At 40.4% G+C, this 21,075-nt stretch overlaps 1 protein-coding gene across 2 annotated transcripts in view; it reads left to right on the forward strand.

The window, feature by feature from the left end:
- The window catches only part of STMN2 (stathmin 2), a 38,227-nt gene extending 17,959 nt beyond the window's left edge, over positions 1 to 20,268 (forward strand). Inside the window, exons 1-5 of one of the 2 annotated variants that reach the window (XM_065629138.1) lie at positions 7,599 to 7,638; positions 7,772 to 7,867; positions 8,507 to 8,679; positions 17,098 to 17,289; positions 20,116 to 20,268. In XM_065629138.1, coding sequence (XP_065485210.1) covers positions 7,786 to 7,867; positions 8,507 to 8,679; positions 17,098 to 17,289; positions 20,116 to 20,175 — 507 coding nt within the window. In that variant the 5' untranslated portion in view covers positions 7,599 to 7,638; positions 7,772 to 7,785 and the 3' untranslated portion in view covers positions 20,176 to 20,268. Of the gene's footprint in view, positions 1 to 7,598; positions 7,639 to 7,771; positions 7,868 to 8,506; positions 8,680 to 17,097; positions 17,290 to 20,115 lie in introns of those variants that run through there. The other variant, XM_065629137.1, reaches the window with a different exon arrangement.
- Positions 20,269 to 21,075: the final 807 nt, after the last annotated feature.

Consider the following 21,075-nt stretch of genomic DNA (forward strand, 5'->3'; position numbering starts at 1 on the left):
GCAGGGGGGGATCTTGAAAATCACATTAGTGAAAATTTTGGAGTGAAATGTCTGGCTTTCTGAACCATTTTTTATGTAACTTGTCTCAGAAGTAAAAGAGTTTAATGGCTTTATGTGCTAGCGAAAGGGTATGCCACAAGCCATTAGGCACATGAAGTGAAGGAGACATGGAAAGCAAATCCACCCATTCAGAAATTCCAGGGTTTAAGGTTTTGGTCTGTAAATCATTCATATAAGACTCTAAGTGACAGCTTGAGAACAGGAAAGTTGATTATAAGGTGCAGAATCATTACTGCTACTCTATCAGTAGTCCCAAACTAGCAGTGAAATTGAGGATTTTTCTGTAAGATATGACAGAGCCAAACTTGCTACAGTACCAGTCAAAAGAGACCCTTTTCCCCATGTGGAGGTATGTAACAAAAACCAACAAGTTCTCAAGCAGGTAAGGTGAGCCGAGTAATGAGTGTTATTTCCTCCTGGTGCAGCTGCTACCACCTATTTCCTTTTTCCATCCAGCTTACATTCAGGAAAATCTCTTTGGTTTACATCCTCCCATAGCTGAATTTCCACAGTCTTTTGTGCTTCCACAGAATACAGGAGATGGCAGATAACAGAAGGATTACTGGCTAGTGCTGCCTTAAAGATTTGCAAACTACTGATGCTTACATGACTTCCACACTTAGGTGATTATAGTGTATCAGGAGCTGTGATGGCCTCTTACAAAGGTAGGTATAAGTTCAGCATCTTAAACATGAGCATCCTGCCAAAGCATCTGAAGAACAGGGGCAGAACTTGTCACTGCAAAAGACTAAACCAGTTAAGCAGCAGTAAATAAAGCTTTCTTAGGAGCAGTGCACTGACAGCCTCTGGACAGGCACGTGTCTGTATTCCTTCCACATTTCTGTAAACAAACAGTGCAACCTGGCCCAAGATTCTCTAATAGCAACTATGGCAAAGCATCCGCATCAGTGTTTATTTTGAGTAACCATGGCAAGATTTTTTTTCCAAATTCAAAAAATCTCTTCCATTAAAATCTCATGTTGACAACACAGTTGCATTAGCATGACAAAATAGTCCCATTAACTCATGTCACAGGTGACCATAACAGTCAGCGTTCAGTAAATGGATTTTCTCATTGCTTCAGCAGTGAAAATTACATGAATTGAAATAATACAAAGTAGTAACTTCACATCTTAACGTTCTGATATCAGAAAATAAAGTGAACAAAGACATTGGAATCCAATCACACACATTAAGTAAAAATCATAGACATGGCATCTAGACTAGTCCGATTTAGTTCAAAAATCCATAGTAATGATCAGTGATTAAGCTGTAAATTTAGGGGCAATTTTCAGTTAGACTTCAGCCACCCTGCAATCTGCATGTTTGCATGTGTTTGCATCTACACAGCACATATGCAAGAAAATTATTATTGGGCAGTCTTTGCATAAGCAAACAGCTGCTTGTGTACTCCTTGAGATGGCCTTTCCAGCCAGATCCTATGCTGTCACCCAAACTGTGCTGTAGAAGTGGCATGGAAGGGCTTGCACTTCAGGACAGGGTTCATTGGTTCAATCTGACAGTCTTCACAGGAAACCGAAGAGTCAGATCTGTCGCTTTTTCTTTTTTTGTGTTTTGAAGAACTGACGCTACAGTGGTCCCCAATTTCACTGCCGCCCTGTGCTTTTATGAATTACGCTAATGCTTGATTCCATCCCAAGCCATTTCAAAACCATTTGTTAAAAGTCTCTCTTGTTGGAGAGAATAAATTCACTAATGCTTCTGCTGAAACCTGTGTAGCTTTAGTGATCTTGGAATGGTCATGTGTGTTACAAAAAGTAATGCCTAGAACTACTTTTTTAAAATCTCAGTTGACATAAAAGCAGATTAGATATGTCCAAGTTCTTTCTTTCTTGTATTCTGGACATATGGTAGAAAATGCTAGAGCCGCTGTTGACAGAGGAAATTCAGTAATTCACAATTTCTGTTTCTTGTTTCCTTTTCATAGTACCTATTTGCTCTATGGCCTAGATACAGAATTACCACAAAATTCAAGGGCAGGGGACATGACCAAAAGTCTATACTTGTCTCTATATTAAACTGCATGGCATTATTGCAATTTTAAAGACTTGGTCACCAAAGAATGGCCCCAGGTGAATGGGGGTCCCGTGCCACCTTTCCCACCAGTGAAATATATGAGCAGTACAGGGCATTAAAGAGGAAGTTCCATCCAGCTCATCTCAACTGCCTTTGCTTTGAGCCTGTGAACCATTAGTAGAATTTAAAGCAATCTAATTTTTGTTGGGGAAACTGGACAAGTACATGTGTACCTGAGGTTGCGAGATGGATTCACACTAAATACTCTGTTGAGCAGTGTTTTGCATTCAGAGAGACTCACAAAATAAGCCCCAGCTGTGTGAACCACCAAAATGAGATGTCACTCATGACTGAGTGTAAGGGATGGATAAGATATATTTGCTTCAGGGGCTTTTGCTTTCATTCCCGTCATCACTGGCTACTCCGTATGCCTATAAACATCCTTAGGTTTTCTGATAATGGAGGGAGATTGATTTGCCTTAAGACAACCTAATTCGTTTATCTTAGATGTCTCCTTTGGAATGGAACCAACCACTCTCTCTGGTGGTGCTTATCTCTCCAACAACTAAAAAAAAAAGCTTTCATAACTGCTGCAAACTAGCGATCTTAAATATTAGATATCCAGCATTAATCAAAGTGAATCCCAGACTCATACATCTCAGACAAGTGCCAAAAATTAAATTATATGTAGAATCCCTATCACTCGTGCCCCGTCTTGAGTTTTAGTTCCCCCAGTCCCATGTGCTTGTCCCAATGCTAGTTCACCACTTTACCAGCCCTCATCCTGCAGCCTTCTTCAAATATCCCACCAGCTATGGGGAAACAGTTGCTGTTATGGTCATATAACACCATTTCATGTGACAGAAAAGGATGCAGCACACTACTCAAATGGATTATAAAAAAAAAACAAAAAACCTGGCTAACAGAGTCCATCTGTTGAGGTTCACAAAATGACATGGCTTTTCGTGAATTAAAGCATTGTCTTGACAAACCAAAAACTACAGCAGTTCAAAGGAAGCATTAACAAAGTGAAATTTGTAGATAACTACTTTGTCAATAATATCCATGAGAGGTCGGTGTAAATGGTGGCTGCGGTAGGTCTTCTGTACATTGTGTTTCATGCTTGACCTAATCTTACTTCTAACACCTTCAGTTTATTCCAAAGCAGAAAACAAAGCAGGATTCAGTTCAGTCTCAGAGAACTGACCATCTCGCACGTGCCTGGCAAGGGAACACTGGGCTGAGCCATGTTATGAGTTGCACATTTTGACCATGGGCAATGTGCCAGTTTCTGTTTCCTTCCAGGTGTGCAGAACTTCAAGAACTAGTTGGCTGGTGGGACTTGAACTGTCAAAAATCACTAACACTTTATTATATGCAGACTGGATTCTTTAAGGCAAATTGAATCAACAGATTTGCCTTCATCAGATGTTAATTATAAGTAACATTTACACTTATCTCTCTGCTTTCATGTGTTAAAAATAGTCTTGCTTATGAATAACAGTCTTTGCTGTGACACAGCAGTCTGTCCTAGCTGTGCTTTGCCAAGGAACAAAATGTGACCCAAATTGCCAATGGCCTGTCAGTCAGGACAGATTTTCATTTTACAGTGTAGACTGTAAAAAATTCCTTATAGCTATTGGATAACAGATGAGAGCAGACAGTGTGGTTTTGCTGGTGTTGTGCCTCATCTTCCTATTTCTCCCAGCAAAAATAAGCGGTTGCTAATACCGAAATCCCTTCTGGTTTTAGTAAAAATCAGTGTTCTGCTCTTGTCCAACTTTGAAGGATTTCATGCATCCAGACGTTTAAATTTTGCTGCATATAACTGGGAAGATTCTGTTGCTGTCTTTTGTCAGCATTGTTCTTTCCTAGCAATTTTCCTATCAAAGCTTTTGTAGTATTACAATTACCGTCATTTACTTTCCTTCATTTAACTTGCACAGTTAATGGAATTATATGTATCCTACATGACTGCACAAGGAGCTATATAATTAGCAAGCCAGTTGAAACACATTTGGAAAATAAAGTTTGTTGCAATCACTTTTTTGTCTTCAAAGGTTTTTAAAAACTCCACTGTAAGACAGAGCGTTTTTGTGCCTATTTCAGTTAATACAAGAGGTCCTGTACAGATTGCATAAATGATGTGCTGTTGGCTTTCTGGCCTATGTACTGCTTTTTTTATAGAAAAATGTTTCTTTTAGAGAGAACTGGCTTCCATGGCTAAAACACAAACTCCTCGAGATTTAGGAAAGTACAGTTATCCCTGTTCAATCCATGTGACAATGACCAGCCACTCTCATGAGACCACTAACCACAGGTGTAGATCTCACAGGGATAACAATACTGTGGTTTTTGTTTATTTTTTTTTTAATATATGACAGAGTAAGGAAAGGACAGCTGAGCAAAGCAATGCTTCTGCTACTCAGTGCTGCCATATAAGCTTCTTTTTGCCTGGCCAAGGGGGACAAGTCACAATAATGATGTTGGACGCCTGAGGAGATGTGTGGGTCTTCTCAGCCCTTGTCTCCAACAGGAAAAATAGTACTGGTCAGCATGTCAGGAATATGATGCATTGCACACTCTCTCAATAGTCACCCAAGGCAGAGCAGGACTCCTTTCCCATCCTCTCCTATATCATCCACGTGTTGCTTGGTTCCCAGGGTTGCAGCAACTTCCAGAACTTGCTGTGAGTATTCAGGCCAAGTTCCAACTATGGTTGAAGGACTTTCTAGGGCAAATGGAGACTAAATCAATACCATGAAAAAAGAAAATGTAATGCTTGAAAAGCATGGAAAGTCATCCTAATTCTCTCAGTGGCCAGAATGAAATAGGACAATCATTCCACCAGCATGCTTTCAGTGCAGCTATTGTGCTGGAAGGAAAGAGAGCTGAGCACGTTCTTATCTTTCTCCAGCCACGTTTTGTAGATGACAAGTTGGGAGAACAAACACCTTTTTCTAATTGTTATAAGTGTTGTTAGAAAACAAGACATACTCAATGTCAAGCAAAGATAAAAATAATAAAGGCCCTAAAAGGCAGGATTCCTAGGACACTGCTTTGCATGCCTCATTCTGCAAAGATATTTCAGGGTATATATTATAGCAGTGATTCAGCAGACCTTGTACAAGAACCTTTAGCTTTCAGCTTGTTGTCAGTGACTACGTCTTCAACACACAACCCAGCATCCATTTTCTGTATGTTTAGCAGCCTCCCAGGCAGCATGTAGGGTCTCATGTGCACTCACTCCACAACCTCCCTGCTGAAAAGGATGCTATTTTGGTGGTGTGGGCAGCCAGCTGGGCAAGCCTTCTTCCAAGGACAACAACACCTGTGCTCTTAGAATTATGCATGTGGATATACGCTTTGTGGGATGAAGGCGTGAATGAACATATCGTTATGTTTGACTGTTAACATACATCAATTGGCCGTGATTTGTCTCTTCAGATGATTTTTGAGTTATTCCTTGCAAGTTCATACCTATGTTTCAAGCTAAAAATCTTGTCAGGTCCAAGTCCTAGGGAACACCACTCGTGACCAGCTGCCAACTGGATTTGGCTCCGTTCACGACAACTCTTTGGGTCCGGCCCTCCAGACAGTTCTTTATCCATCGCACAGTACACCCATCCAAGCCATGAGCTGCCAGTTTCTCCAGGAGGATGCTGTGGGATATAGCGTCAAAGGCTTTGCTGAAATCTAGGTAGACAACATCCACAGCCTTTCCCTCATCCACTAAGTGGTGGGTCATCTTGTCATCAGGTTGGTTAAGCAGGACCTCCCTTCCATAAACCCATGCTGACTGGGCCTGATCACTTGGTTGTCTTGTATATGGCACGTGATAGCACTCAGGATGATCTGCTCTGTGACCCTCCCTGGCACCGAGGTCAGATTGACAGGCCTGTAATTCCCCAGATCCTCCTTCCGGGCCTTCTTGTAGATGTGTGTCACATTTGCCAACATCCAGCCAACTGAGACCTCCCCGGTTAGCCAGGACTGCTGATAAATGATGGAAAGTGGCTTGATGAGCTCCTCTGCCAGTTCCCTCAGTACCCTTGGGTGGATCCCATCTGGCCCCTTAGACTTGTGGGTGTCTAAATGGTGTAGCAGGTCACTAACCATTTCCCCTTGGATTATGGGAGCTTCATTCTGCTCCCCATCCCTGTCCTCCAGCTCAGGGGAGTATTGAGCTTGGTACCTGGAGCACAACTGGTCTTACAATTAAAGACTGAGGCAAAGAAGGCATTAAGTACCTCAGCCTTTTCCTCAGCCTTTATCACTATGTTTCCCACCATCCCATAAAGGATGGAGACTCCCCTTAGCCCTCCTTTTGTTTTTAATGTATGTATAGAAACATTTTTTATTGCTTTTTATAGAAACAATTTAATTGTCTTCTATGGCAGAACATTATCATTCAAATACCACCATTTTGAGCAGCACCTTAAGGCTCTCAAGACCTCATCAACTTCAGGGGCCTTTCTGAGTAGGAAAAAAGAATTCAAAAAGAACAAGAGCATCCATGAGAAAGGCTGAATAAGAATTTCATGTGTATACACGATTTGAAGATCAAGTGGCTTTCTGATATTCCTTTAGTAACGTCAAGAATTAATTTGGTCTAATCTGTTAAGTACAATACTTTCAGCCAGTTATATTTTAAGCCATGTTTTCACATGCTGGCAGCAAATGTGTGTCTGCTTCTGTAGACATGATTTTGATAGTAGCAGAAATTTGTGTGTGCCAGGATAAATTTTGAAGCAACCTCCCCCTCAACCTATATACTTTATGCAGCATGGGCAGTGGCTAGGGTGTTGTCGCAGGACCCAGGAGAACTGGCTCGAGTCTGGGCTCTCTCATTGACTTACCAAGTGACTAGACACAAGACAATTTTCCTACTTATAAGCTGGGATGATGGCAATTAGAAAGGGTGAATGCAGAACATTGTGTAATGGTTAGGTATTGGTGTCACCATTTCTAGACTAAGTCCTCCTCAATCCATGACTGGGGCCTACAGGCATTACAAAGTCAGTAAAAGTAACAACATAAAGGTAAATTACAAGGGTGTTTAGTGCATCAGCTGTTATGCATTAGACCTGAGTATGGAAGCAAGTGAGGAAGGAAAAGCTTTATTTCAAAGAGTTACACATATTAACGACATTAGGAAAAGGATTTGATAAACATATCCTCATTTCTGGTTTTATTTTTATTTGTCTGGGTGACATTTTCGTTTGTAACAGATAATGTCTTTAGCATCTGCCTATGGCAACGCATAGGCAGCATTTCAGAGCTGTTCTCAATTGCATTTGGATACGTCAGAGAATTTGTAAGAGCTTCATTTCTCTCCACCTGCCAGGAGCGAGTGGAGTCATGGCAGTCTTCCAATGCTAAATACATTTCCTGGTAGCCAGATTTACTTTGTATAAATGAAAGTGGACTGTGTTAAACCCAAGGCTGAGGTCATGTAGGAGACCGGAAGCAGTCTCTGCAGTACTGAACGTCTCATGTGTGATTTGATAAAGGCTCGATGTTTGGAAGAAATAGTCAAAAGTAAATATTCTAGAGAAATCTGCCAGGTGGATGATAGAGCAGATTTGTTGGTCCCCAGCCAGTCACCTCAGCTAGAGATGCAGTGAGGAGGAGCTGGGGAAGTGAAGCATGCTAACAAGATCTCTCGTTTCAGCTTACAAGGAAAAGATGAAGGAGCTGTCCATGCTCTCTCTGATCTGCTCCTGTTTTTACCCTGAACCTCGCAACATGAACATCTATAAATATGATGGTGAGTGACTTCCATTGGAGATCATCCTGCAGGTCAGATAATGCGCTGGAGCTGGGAAATGACTCAGTTCACAGTCCCAGTCCATAGTGTTAATCAGTGGATATTTTGCTGATTTAACAATTCATTTGCTGGTTTTGGCTGTTGCTTTCTACTGATTGTGTATTACCCATGATGCTGGATATTGTTCCTAATACCAACTAACTAAACTTTTAAAGCTAGTGCTCTCATACTGAGCTGTACTTTTCCTACTACTCACTTGAGAATTACAGCTCTTCACAGCTGACATAATTCCCAAGGAAACCAAGAAAAGATGAAAGCAGGCTTAAAAAATTAATCAGTTTGGGCACTGCCCGCAGGGGGTGTGAAATGGCACAGAACCCAAATAAGCTTCCAAAACCACTTTATAATTTTTATCTTTATGGGATTAAGGTATAATTAAGCTATTACAGATACAATGGAATGTACTTCTCCTGAGAACAGTTTTCAGCACATAATCTGCCATTGCATTTAAAATGCCCAAGGCAAAGATGCTAAATCTTTTGTCTGTGCTTCTGATCCTAAACTTAACGTCTGTGCTGCCTCTCCCCTCAATACTGCTGAGGTATTGAAGGGCTTACCATTTCTCACTTTATTGTGCAGACATGGAAGTGAAACAAATCAACAAACGTGCCTCGGGCCAGGCCTTTGAACTGATCCTGAAGCCACCATCTCCAGTCTCAGAAGCACCACGAACTTTAGCTTCTCCAAAGAAGAAAGAACTCTCTCTTGAGGAGATCCAGAAAAAGCTGGAGGCTGCAGAGGAGAGGAGAAAGGTATCTTTCCTTAAAAAAATGCTAGTAATTACACCTGACACTGTACAGTAAAACACACAGGTTTCCTGCCCATTTGTATGTTTCCCATTGCCATCACTGGCTCACAGTGGCCTGCATGGATAAAAATTATTAACACGTTTAAATGAACAAATGAGTTTATTTTCTTTCAGCAGCTCACAAACAAACCTGACTGGTTTTGATGCTTGGAAAGTATGTGTCATAAAATATAGCTGGCTTTGGACAGGAGGGCCAAGTGGGTTCAAATACGTATGCTTACTGTGTGAGTGTAAGGGGTGCATTCAGAGCACCTATAGAAGTTGCTGAAAACCAGTGCAATTCTTCTGGTGTCTGAGTTTAAGAGATGGATGTGCTATTCAAACAACTACTGCATGGGCTGACAGATCTTGACTCCTGCTAGTGCCAATGGAAGTTGCTCACAAAGTCTGCCTGAGGCAGCTAAAATGTCTTATTTATTCAGTATGGAGGCATGTCAGCCCTCAATAAAGTGCTTTCTGCATCATTCACCACACACTTGAGTGAAGACACCAGCATAGCACAGCTACTAAGAGAGGCAATTCTAGCAGACAGGATGAATAATGCTGCAAGGTGGTCTTGTAGGGTTATATACAGAGTAAACTTTTCCTTCATTTTTGACCCTGTTTCATAATCATTAAGTTTGTCACATAGAGCTTGGAAGGGTTGTTACACCCTCTTCACAAAGGTTAGCACAAACGCAAGGCACATGCAGCAGGAAGTTCACATTTACTATTTATTTGATTTTTACCATGACCAATGTGTTGCAGAGGTCTTTATTTACTCTTAAGTCAGAGCTTTCAAAGAAATACTTATTTCAAAGTATTAATTTCAGTAAAAGGAAATTAATATATGTGAAAGGAATATGCATTTGCGCTAGCACCTGCCCAGAAGCGTGAGCTTTCACACAGACAAATGATGATATGCCCCAAAGACTGCATCTGTGAAGTGCCTCTGTACCAAGTACAAATACTCAAGTAAAGATATGGACTCAGAATGAAATGGCAGCAATTAAGAAGTGTGATATTATGCATATACTTAGTGGGAAATATAAATTGAGTGTCCCAGAGATTTCTTTTCATTGATTTCATTACTGTTCATTTCTTCCTAAAGAAAAACTCATTATGCAATAAACTGGTAATCAGTGATAGAAATACAGACACCTGCCATTTCTTCCCCTTGGTACTCTATTCATTTTGATTGAACATATAACTGAGTTATTTTAATAGGCAAGATCCTCCACATTAGCATTGCAGCAGAAATTGCTGGGAAAGAACTGAAGAACAGAGCAGAAAACTTTATTACCTCACTGTTAAAATCCCTGATGCCCCCACATCTCAACTATTGCCTTCAGTTTGAGCCTGAAAAGGGGTATAGTGCAGAGAAGAGTAAAAAAGCAATCAGAGGAATAGAACATCTTCCATAAGAAGATAAATAGTCCACTTTTCAGCTTGGAAAGACACAACAGACAGAAGATAAGATAGAAGTCTACAAAGTCATGAATGGTAATGAGAAGATGAATAGGAACAATTATATTCTGTTTCCTGCAATCCAAAGGGGAAGAAACACTCAATGAAATCATCAGACAGCAATTTCAAAACAGAGAGAGGGAATCACCTTTTCATGTATTGTTTAATCAAGATATATTTGTGAGCACAGACTATTTAGAGATTACTGAAATATTATTTATTTCGAAAAGATAATAGCAAACTTGTTAGAGCACTACCTTGTAGAAGATGATTATGTGAATGCAACCTCTGGCTCATAAAATAGGGAACTTGGTGCCTGCCGAAAGCTAGGAAGCTATATACATATATATATATCTCTCTTTTAAGGGAAGGACCAGGCAGATTTGCCCAACTTCACCTTCACTTTCCTTAAGCGTCTTCCACTTTCTGCTGCTAGACAAAACAGGCTGACTTTTTCTGACATCCAGCATTGCAGTTGTTATCATACTTTTCAATCTATGTACAACAGCTGTCAGGCATGACCGTTCTAGATCATGTCCTTCGAGCACAGTTCTAATTAAAATCAAGTGTAACTAATGGATGAGAATTGCCTTTTCAGAAAAAAATATTAATTGATTTCACACTGTTCAGAATTATGTTCTGCTCTGTTAATTAGGCAGTGTTCATGAATAAATTTCAAACTCATGAGAACATCTATAGTTACACATGCACTTCAGCGGCCTCCTGTTTATGTTGTTCCCTGTTTATCATTCCTATTTATTCCCTTGTAAGCTTTTACAGGCCTCTGTCCTTTTCTCCCCCTTTTTCTCTACCTCACTCGACAGTCATGGCCTCATACTCTCAGGCCACACTGAAGAGTTTCACCTGAGGCATTTTTAATATTTGCACCACATAGTGAGACCTATTTGGGCTAGTTACTGATTTGTCCTTTCCCTTTATAGAATCCTCTTTACAGCATGTGGTTATTATCCCATTATTTTTTGGCATATGTGTGCTATATTTTCCCACCTTGGTGAATAATCAGAAAGATCTTTTCATCCTTTCCACTTAAGTAATTAGAGCACAGTGACATTGTAAGCAGCACAAGTTTATTTCTTACAGAACCTTCAACATTTATCAATTTTTGTTCGTTGGCCTCGAATGTTCAGCTGTTATTATTCTTGAGGTACAGACTTCAAGAGCCGTATGTCAAATTATGTAACTTTATTGCCCATATTCAACTTCCTAGCATAAAAATTAAACACTAAAAGGAACACGCATTTTTACTAGACTTTGGATTACGGGAGACAAATTGTATGTAATTAAATCCTCTTAATGGCTTTATGTCGGGATGAAATTGAATCAGGCTCATCTGTAGTGCTTAGTGCCACAAAGGATGCAGGACAGCAGCTGTATTTTTTAACTTCCATGCTGTTGGATATAGACTTACAGCTACACGAGTTTTTAATACCAGCATGGGCAAGGCCACGCTCTGCCTTGGGCTTCAGCACCCAACTCGTTGCCCCTTTAAGCCACACAGCCTGCCCAGAGCCATTTCTTGATACTTTTGATCCATATCTCGTTGGCATTGAAAACGCCACCCATGCTTTACCGCATGGTACAGTGGGCTGTTGGGGGAAAAGGCTTCACCAAGGTGGGGAAGGTGGTGGAGCTGGGGGACAAATGCTCCTTCCTAGAAGTTGCCCAGGACATACAAAACTGCTGCTCCAGGCCAGAGGAGAGGCAGAGAGGGGATCAGCACCTTCCCTAGCAAAACTGGAGCCTTCTTTGTTCTTCCAGCTCATTCCTATTCCTCTCCTTGGTTTCCTGTACTTTGTAAGCGAGCAGGCTGGGAGGGAGGACAGGCGCTGTCTGGGACATTTGCCTCCTGTCTTGCCCATCTCCTGATCTCCCTGTTACAGCTGGCACTCGGCTGTGCTTGTGCAAAGAGGGAATACAGCATGAAATGCTTTTCCACGTAAAAGTCCCAGTGTTACACAAGGAATCAGCATTGGAGCTGGGCGTTTCTGCCCCATGTTTATTTCCATGCGTGGTGCTTCACTCCTAATGTTTACAAAAGACAGCCAATCCCACAATCCACTCTGAGGCTCCTCATCCAAAAAGCATAAGCTTGTGGGATATGTGCCAACAGGAAGATGTTTTTTACCAACTAGGAGAGGGTTTGGTGTTACGCACAAAGGTCTGTCTCACAGCAGATGGAGTCATGAGCAGAGACAGCATACATCCCAATGCTGGCAAAGTGTCTCCCTGCAATCTACCATGGCCTTTGCTGCTAATGAACAATCATAACACAGACCGACATTGATCTTTATTAACTTCGAAATGCCAGGTCTCAAACTGCAACAGATCAAGAAATGCCTCGTGAGCAGATAGAGGAGCATCAAGCAAAGGGCTCAGGTGGTACCTTTGCATCCCTCTGATGTGCCTTGTTCACCTCCATGGGTCACAACCCTGAGAAAAGAAATTTTCTGCCAGTTGAGGATGAGAAAGTGAGGGGGTTTTTGTTTCACATTGTGGATGGGCTCTGCTTTGTGGTGTTTTTTTACGCTTCTTGATGTTCTTAGTAGGCCTGACCCAAAGCTCCACTAGCAGACAGGACAAGAAAAAAATAAATTCTCATCCAAATTTAAGTAAAATTTTACACAATCTGATTTCAGTGGAAGCAAAACTTCACCTATGGTTACAGCTCAGGTGTCTCTGGCTCTCCTGACATATGGCCATTTCACTCCTCTGCTCTGTGACCCCACAGAGCAGGAACATCCCCCTCTTTTTTCTGTCTCTTTAGACTGTCATTGCTTTGGGGGAGGAACTGTTTCTCCCTCTGTATTTGCACACAGGGGCTGTGTATATATAGAGAGAGTCCTCACAGCAGCCTGAACAGGTGCTAATGTAATACAAATAACAGTATTGCAAGTGAAGGAATGGGATGTAACCAGAGATTTGAAGAAACCAGTGCCATGAGTGAGGTCTAACTTGAGGCCATTCCCTTGCAGAAAAAACCCATGTGGAAAAATCCCAGTCTCAGTTCCTTCCCCTGAAAATGTCACTACTTCGCTATGACATCACTACTTCAAATCACCATTTCATTCTGATGAACATCTAGGTTTCACCTTGGCATTTACATTGCAGTAGGAGCCTTTAATCCTGTCTTCACGTTTTGCTCCATTAATAGTATAATATCTCTTAAATATCACAATACACTGAAGAATACCAAGGTTAATGCACCTTCTGCTGAACAGTTTAGTTTAAAAAAATCCAACCAATGAATGAATGTGTTACGAAAGTGGAGCTCTCATGACCGGTCGTGTGCCTCATCCATCCTAGTAACTAAGGTAAATGCATTCAAGCTGAAGTTCCCAGGTTAAAAGCAGTTGTCTGACCTCATTTCTTGCTTAAAAGTAATTCTTTAATTTTATCTTTGCATAAATGACTTCAATATTTGGATGTACAGGTCAAAAAAAAATAGATAAATGTGAGAAAATAAAGCACCCATTACTCAGAGAAGTAGAATTTTCTTCCTGTGAGTAATAATTAAAAATATATACATATCTTCAAAGCCAGTTTCCATAAATAATTTTGCTCATTGAGTGTTTAGTTTTCTTCATCTGTCTCTGTCCAGCTGAGATGTGGATTTCCTTTTGAAGCACTCATCTCTGAAAACTGAGAGTGCACATGATCCTTTAGAAATATAACATGAATACCATAGGAGTTTGTCTGCATTAGCATTAGTCTTTTTAGCACAGCAATACATTTCTAGGAGCAAAAGTATCTGTTGCAGGAATGTTTTGCAACATTTTTATTCCTCCACATCTAGCACTAGACACTGCAGCTGTAGCTGCATTGATTATGCCTTGTTACAGTTAAGAAGTCTTCTTGATATTCCCCCTTGAGTATTGCTTTTTCCTTTCTCCACCATTTAATACTTTTCTCTCCTTATTAATCTTCTTTATTAATTTATTAATCTATACTAATTTATTTTATTATTATTATGTTAATTTCTATATTAATTTACTAATCTTCCCATTTCCAGTCTTTTTTTACTCATCTTCTCACAATAACTGTACAAGAAGCACTTACTGTAAGCCATTTACAAGTGTGTTAGTATGTGGGCTATCAAGGATTTGTAAATATCCTTTCCAGTACTTCAAACAATACAATGTTGAAAATAAACTTGGAATAAAAACTCCCTGCGTATGTTGGAATCCTGTATCAAGACCAACACAAACAACAAACGGAGTCAATTAATCCCAGCCCCACTAGGTATTAGACTTTGAACAGACAGGATGGCCAAGTTCTTTTGCCAAATGTCTTGGAAACAGAAACTCATTTGACAATCTAGTACATAAACATACCAACTGCCTTCCGAAATTGTCATCAGGAGATTTCAAAAACGGGCTGAACACCAGGGAAATGGGCACACTCACAGCTGGGGTTTAACAGCATTAGAAGAGGGATGTCAGTCTAAATGAGACCATACCCCGTGGATGTTCTGTGTCAGGGAGGGGGGTCCTTTTATTTTGAACCAGTCCTGGGTACCTTGAACATTTTGAGTGAGGAAAAGGAATGATGTTTAAGGCATATCATAAACACAAACTGCCGTAGAAGGGTGCAGTCAGTTCCTGAGGCCTGGTTTAGCTTTCATTCAGACTCTTACTGGTGCCAACACAATATGCATCCAGTAAACACTGTATCAGAGTATAAGGATTTTCTTCATTATCGTGCATTAGTGGACAAATTACTTTCAAATGTGTTGTCTGCCAGTGTAGCCTCCAGAACTATGTGTACTTTGATATGGAACTCTAATTTTTCACTCTTCTCCTGGATTTATGATAATAAGTAGTTCCAGAAGGCAAGGGGTTTGAATGGAAGAAAACAAATCCTGAAAAATGGGCAAGTGCCCCCAAGTCTCAAAGGCAGTTTGCTACCTCCTGTTGAAGGCCGATGTTATTTTCAAAAATGCTGCTTATAAGTACAGTCCAAATCTTACTTTTTATTATAGCATCTCCATGGGCCCTGGATATGTCTGTTTACCCAATCTGAATATGCTTGATTCTATAACACATTATATATACATATTTAAACACCATGAAATGTTAGCCTTCCAAATTAACAAGTCACTTCTTAAACAAGTCATGGGAAAGGACATTACAATTAGTATCACATTAAAATTATTGATATTTTTCCTAAACTTCTGGGGCTTTTATGATTTTTCTATTAGTCTACAAATTTCCCTCTTTGCCAAGCATTTTTTCCCTTTGACTTGTTCTCCTTTCATTCTCTACCAGTGAAGCTCCCTCTGCTCTTGGCTGCACCTGTTTGGGGACTTTTTGTTCCCATTTGCAACCTCTTTTTGCCTGCCCAACAGTAATTTTCTCTGAGTCAAAGATCTGAAAAATGCTTGCTCTACTACTATCTATTCAGCATATGCTGTAAGGGAGGTAGGAGCAAGGAGGAGCCTTTGTAAGGTACCAACCATTTCAGCAGACCATTTCCATCAGCAAGTGCTCCAGGGAGCACAGTTTGAGAAATGAGCCCTTAACTGAAACCAGACCAGAGGTGAAAGAAAATGCATTAAGTGGCCAAGATGGATGAAAGTAGATTTTGCCTCTCATCTCAAGCAAGCCATTACAGCCTTGTGAAAACAGATATGTTTTATGCCAGTGTCTTGCTGCAAGATGTTCTGCCTGGCTTTCGCAGCCTTTTCTAGAATCTGCTTAATTTGCCTCATCAGTGCATTTGGCTTTGTGTGTATCTTACCTTCATTAAAACACTTTTCTCCTTCTAGTTGCATTGCACTAATTTAAAAGAACTGCAGCCTTTTTTCACTGCATTTAAAGCCACAGAACAGAATTTAATAGGATTCATTATCACTAATTGTAATTATTGGTTAAAGCCCTTAATTTAAGCCTTAAACTAATTCATTTTTATGAATAACAATGGCAACAGTGCATTGTGATCTGCACTGAAATACACACTTAGCTTCCCAGAGCCATATTTCACTCCCTGATTTCTGTTTGCTTCTTGTGCTCCCTCTAATTTATTTTATCCAAAAGCATACAATGTTGTTTATCATTTCCAAATAACCCCTCTGAAACATGATGTCTTTCGACTAGACTTGCCTGGAGGATGGGCCCAATACTGCAAGCTCTTTGGCTTCTCTCCTAGGATTAGTGGTTTCATATTAGTAATTTGATTTAAAATAAATAACCAAGCTTATGTTTCTGAGCAACGAGTTTACAAAGAAGAATAACACAGTACTGAGCATAGGCTGCATCCATTTAATTCCTACCTGCAGTTTTTATTTTCCTTGCAAAATTTCTTTTTTGTTATTTTCTATAGAAAGAACCCTTTTTTCCCTTCCTAGTCAGTGAGATGAAGCCAAACATAAATATCATAGGGAAAAAAAAAAATGTCTGATTTGATTCTACCTGTCTTCCACAACAATAAATTTCAAACTTCTTATTAACTATTCAGGCATATTGAAGGATAGTCCAACCTAGGCGAAAACTTCCCCTCTTCTGTGTCGGCAACCTCCTTTTCAACACTGTGCATACCTTTAGCCCCTAATCCCGTACTTATACTAATAAAATGCTCATAGCTGAAAGACTGCAGCTGTCAGAGGTTGAGCAACCACTGCAGTACCCCAGACAGCCCAGGGCAGGAACACGGCAGCATTGCTTGTGAACAGAAGTGTTGCGGATACTCCCCTGCTGCTGCCTCAGGCACATCCCTCACATTTTGCCAGTGCCTCTAAGCCCCTGTTTTTGAAGCTCGATCTCGTTTATACACACAAGTGATCTTTCCAAACAGTGCATGTAACAACAAAGCAATAAACTTTACTCCTTGAACTGTTGCCCTATGGGGTTTTTTTTTACTCCACGAATTTCACTTGAGCCACACGTGTCTCTGTTTCCAGTCCCAGGAGGCCCAGGTGCTGAAACATCTGGCAGAGAAGAGAGAACATGAGCGAGAAGTGCTTCAGAAGGCTTTGGAGGAGAACAATAATTTCAGCAAAATGGCAGAGGAAAAGCTGATACTGAAAATGGAACAGATCAAAGAAAACCGTGAAGCTAATTTAGCTGCTCTTATTGAACGTCTCCAAGAAAAGGTAACCACACCATAACTCCTTACCCTAGACTAGAGAGGAAAATTTAATCAATATTTTGAAAAGATGTTTTGGGTAGCTCCTATCTCAGTTGTTACACTCAGCCAATTTTTAAGTCAAAGCCCCTGATGTCTATCTAAACTACCGCTCACTTTTGATGAAAGACTATAATCTATAATCACACAATCACAGAATGGTTGAGGTTGCAAGAGGGTTCTGGAGGTCATCTGGTCCAACACCCCTGCTCAAGCAGGGACACCCAGAGCAGGCTGTCTAGGACCATGTCCAGATGGCTTTTGAATATCTCCAGAGATGGAGAATCTACCACATCCTTGGGCAATCTGTGCCAGTGCTCGGTCACCTCACATTGAAAAAGTGTTTCCTGATGTTCAAAAGGAAGCTCTTGTGTTTCAGTGTGTGCCCACTGCCTCTGGTCCTGTCACTGGGCACCACTGGAAAGAGTCTGGTTCTGTCCTTTTTGTACCCTCCTTCTGGTATTTATATAAGGTCCCCCATGAGTCTTCTCCAGGTTGAACAGTTCCAGCTCTCTCATTCTTTCCTCATAGGAGAGACTGAGAGATGCTACAGTTCCTTAGTCTTCATGGCCCTTTACTGAACTGTCTCTGGAGAAGGGTTGATTTTTGATCTTTTAAGAAGTGCTGTGAACAAATGAAATGTCATGTGTTCAGTTTTTGACTTTTAAGAGAAGTCATTGATCAAATCAAATAGTTGTCCTGTGTCTATATTTCTAGGTTTCTCAGAGGAGAAAGGCAAAAAAATATAGGAAAAAAATCCCTCTTATACATCAAAAGGGGTGTGTTCTTCCATAAATCTTGCAACTAAAAGAGAGTAAATTTTCTTTTGGAGATCTTTGGTTCAGTCAGAGAAAACGGGTAAATCACAAACAGCCCCATGTTGAATCAAATGTGCCCTTCTCCAAAACGACCCTTCCACACAACAGAGGGAAACGTGTGAATAAAGATTTAAAAGTGTTAAGAAAAAAACTAATTAGTTCTGCATGAGTGATCACTTGTTTCTCTCAATGATGAACTTTCTAATATGTTAGTAAATTGACTAAGAGAAAGAAAACAGTTCTCAGTGGTTTCCAATGAGATCTTCTCCATAAGCACCTCTGTTTATTTGTTGGAGATAAAAGTCTAAGAAGGCAGGAAAGAAACAACAGAAACCAAAGGATGATGTTACAAGTGACTACGCAAACAGGATAATTCTTTAGCTTAAGAACTGTACCCGCATTACTTGACATTTTTACATTAGTTTAGTTTGCAGGCACATATCCCAAAGCTTATGAAAATAAACAGAAAAGCCAGTTAGCCATCCTTGAGGCCCAAAAGGAAATGGGAAGGACAGCTGAAGCATCTTTCTGTCCTAGGTTAATGTTAACAGACTGTTAAGCCCTGTTTCCAGAGCAGTGTGACGGCATCTGTGCATGAAATCCAAAGAAGGTTTGTGAACAAAGACAACAAAAGCTGATTTGAGAACATTTGTACAGACCAGTGATTAACGATTGCATGACTGGACGGTTTTGCCAACACAAAAGTGAACCTTGAATATGCAGGAAAAGAAGAAGTGAGATATTTGGGTCCAAATCTGCAAAAGTTACTCGGAACTGTGGATGTGCTGAGGTTTTGTTGTCTAGAAGTTCCTACAAAGATAACTTCTGTATACTGCAGTTAACAGGGGCAAGGAATAAGTCCGTATAAAATCTAACGTTCAGAATTATGGATCTTACAAGAAACTATGATTTACAGAGTCAGTTGATGCAGTTGACTGTGAATTGTCCAACTCAGTCAATAAAAAGATGACTGTTGACTTCAGTGAAATTTTGACTGTAGAAGACCCTCTAATGCATGGAAATAGCTAGGAAATGCCTTAAACTGAAGTCAGCTAGGGATGGAAGTTGGCTTCTGTAGTTGCCTTGTGCTTGTCATTTGATTGTCTGGGGTTTTTTTTTGCAGTGGTCAGACACAAGAGGTAAAAGTCTGATAGTCTGACAGTGGAAAAGAGAGAGGCATAAACCCAGTAGTTGCCAAAATAATAGTTTTATAAACACCTCAAGTAGAACATTCCTAAATCCATTTGGCAGCTGTTTTTCCTGATTACAGGCCCATTTCCACAGAAGTATCTGAGTATACAATGGCTCAATAAAAGTCTAAATTAATTATGACTGCTTTTGTAAAAGGGAAGACAACATGGCTGAAAGTGGACAGAAGGATCTAGTGTTGACTTTTGGTAACCACATCCCTTCTCCATCATAGCCTGAGAAAGAGTGAAGAGGAGAGCTGGCTTTATCATTCGGTCTAAGGGGGTGTTTGAGATGTTCTGATTTACCCATCTTGGTGGAACTAAATTCTTGGACCTTTATTTATGGTTCCCAAATGCTACAGATAACACTTGTTCTGCATACAGTGTGCAAGCAATTAATTCAAGCCCACTCATCCTTCCCTATATTTAGTTTAACATCTAGGAATTCAAAGGACAAATGTGAGCGCACGGCATATTTTATGCTGCAAGCAGCACCTCCCTATGTGGGCCTTTAAAATGAAACTCTGTGAGGTGGTGAGGTGATAAGGCAGCATCACATAAAAGACTGAGCTCCAGAGCAAAAGCAGAATGTAAGTGTTGAACATGCCACAGGCTGGTCTGGTGGATGACACCTCTTCTGAGCTGCATCCTTTCAAGATGGTTGTGCTGTGAAACAATTTTTGCACAAGCATCAAATGCACAGCCTAAATGGGTTGTCATCAGGAACCTCTCTGGGCAGGCAGAATGAGAAAGAGGTTTGATTTTTCCCTTCTTGATGTTTTCCAGGAGAGGCATGCTGCAGAGGTCCGTAGAAACAAGGAGCTCCAGGTGGAACTGTCTGGCTGAAAACAGCAATGGTGGATGTGACCCATCCCCACCATTAGTAAACTCCCCCTGCCTATATTATTATGGATCATGCGATATCAGTATGGGAAATGTATGACATGGTTTAAAAAAAAAATCAAGAACTCAATAAAAAACTTTAAAAAAGAAACAAAAATAAAAACAAAAACAATGCGGTCTCTTTGCAGAATGATTTGCTTGATGTTTAAAAAACTTGGATCTTATTTTGTAAATACTTACATTTTTGTTAAAAAATACAAGTATTGCATTATGCAAGTTATTTCATAATCTTACATGTCCTGTAACAGGCTTCTGATGTTGTCTATTTCCACTTGGTTGAACTTGCTGGGTCTGTTCATTTGAAGCACCTCATGTCTAATTCCATTCCCTGCGACTTTCATTCCAACACACCACGAGGTCAGTAGTAGTTCAATGGTGCTAGAGACCAGTCATTGCCTAATAACCTAGACTGCTTTGCCATCAATAAGCTTCGTGGAAACAGTGACCAGATCACAGGTATCGTGACTTCACGTTCAGCTGTCCAAGACAAAAGGCTCTTAAAATGTAGTTTCTTCAAATGCAACTTACACTACAGGACTCTGCAGTGTGCTGCATAATTGAGGTTAAATCACCACGTGCAGTACTTGTTGCTTCTGCTTTTTGAGGTGGGAGGCAACAAATGCTGCGGTGCAACACCATGAAAGCAAGTGGGATCAGTTTGAGGCAAATTTAAGAGGCACATTGTAACCATCAAGCTATGACAAATTCTGGATAATGCCAAACAGACATAAAAATGCTAATCATAAAGTGAGCTTAATTCACCACTTGAAAATTTATTGATGGAGCCAACTAATAGATAGCATCAAGTGGCTTTATCTGTAGGTGCCATGATCTATGATACTT

Source organism: Caloenas nicobarica, chromosome 2 (genome assembly GCF_036013445.1).
Source record: "Caloenas nicobarica isolate bCalNic1 chromosome 2, bCalNic1.hap1, whole genome shotgun sequence".
NCBI classification, from domain to species: Eukaryota; Metazoa; Chordata; class Aves; order Columbiformes; family Columbidae; genus Caloenas; species Caloenas nicobarica.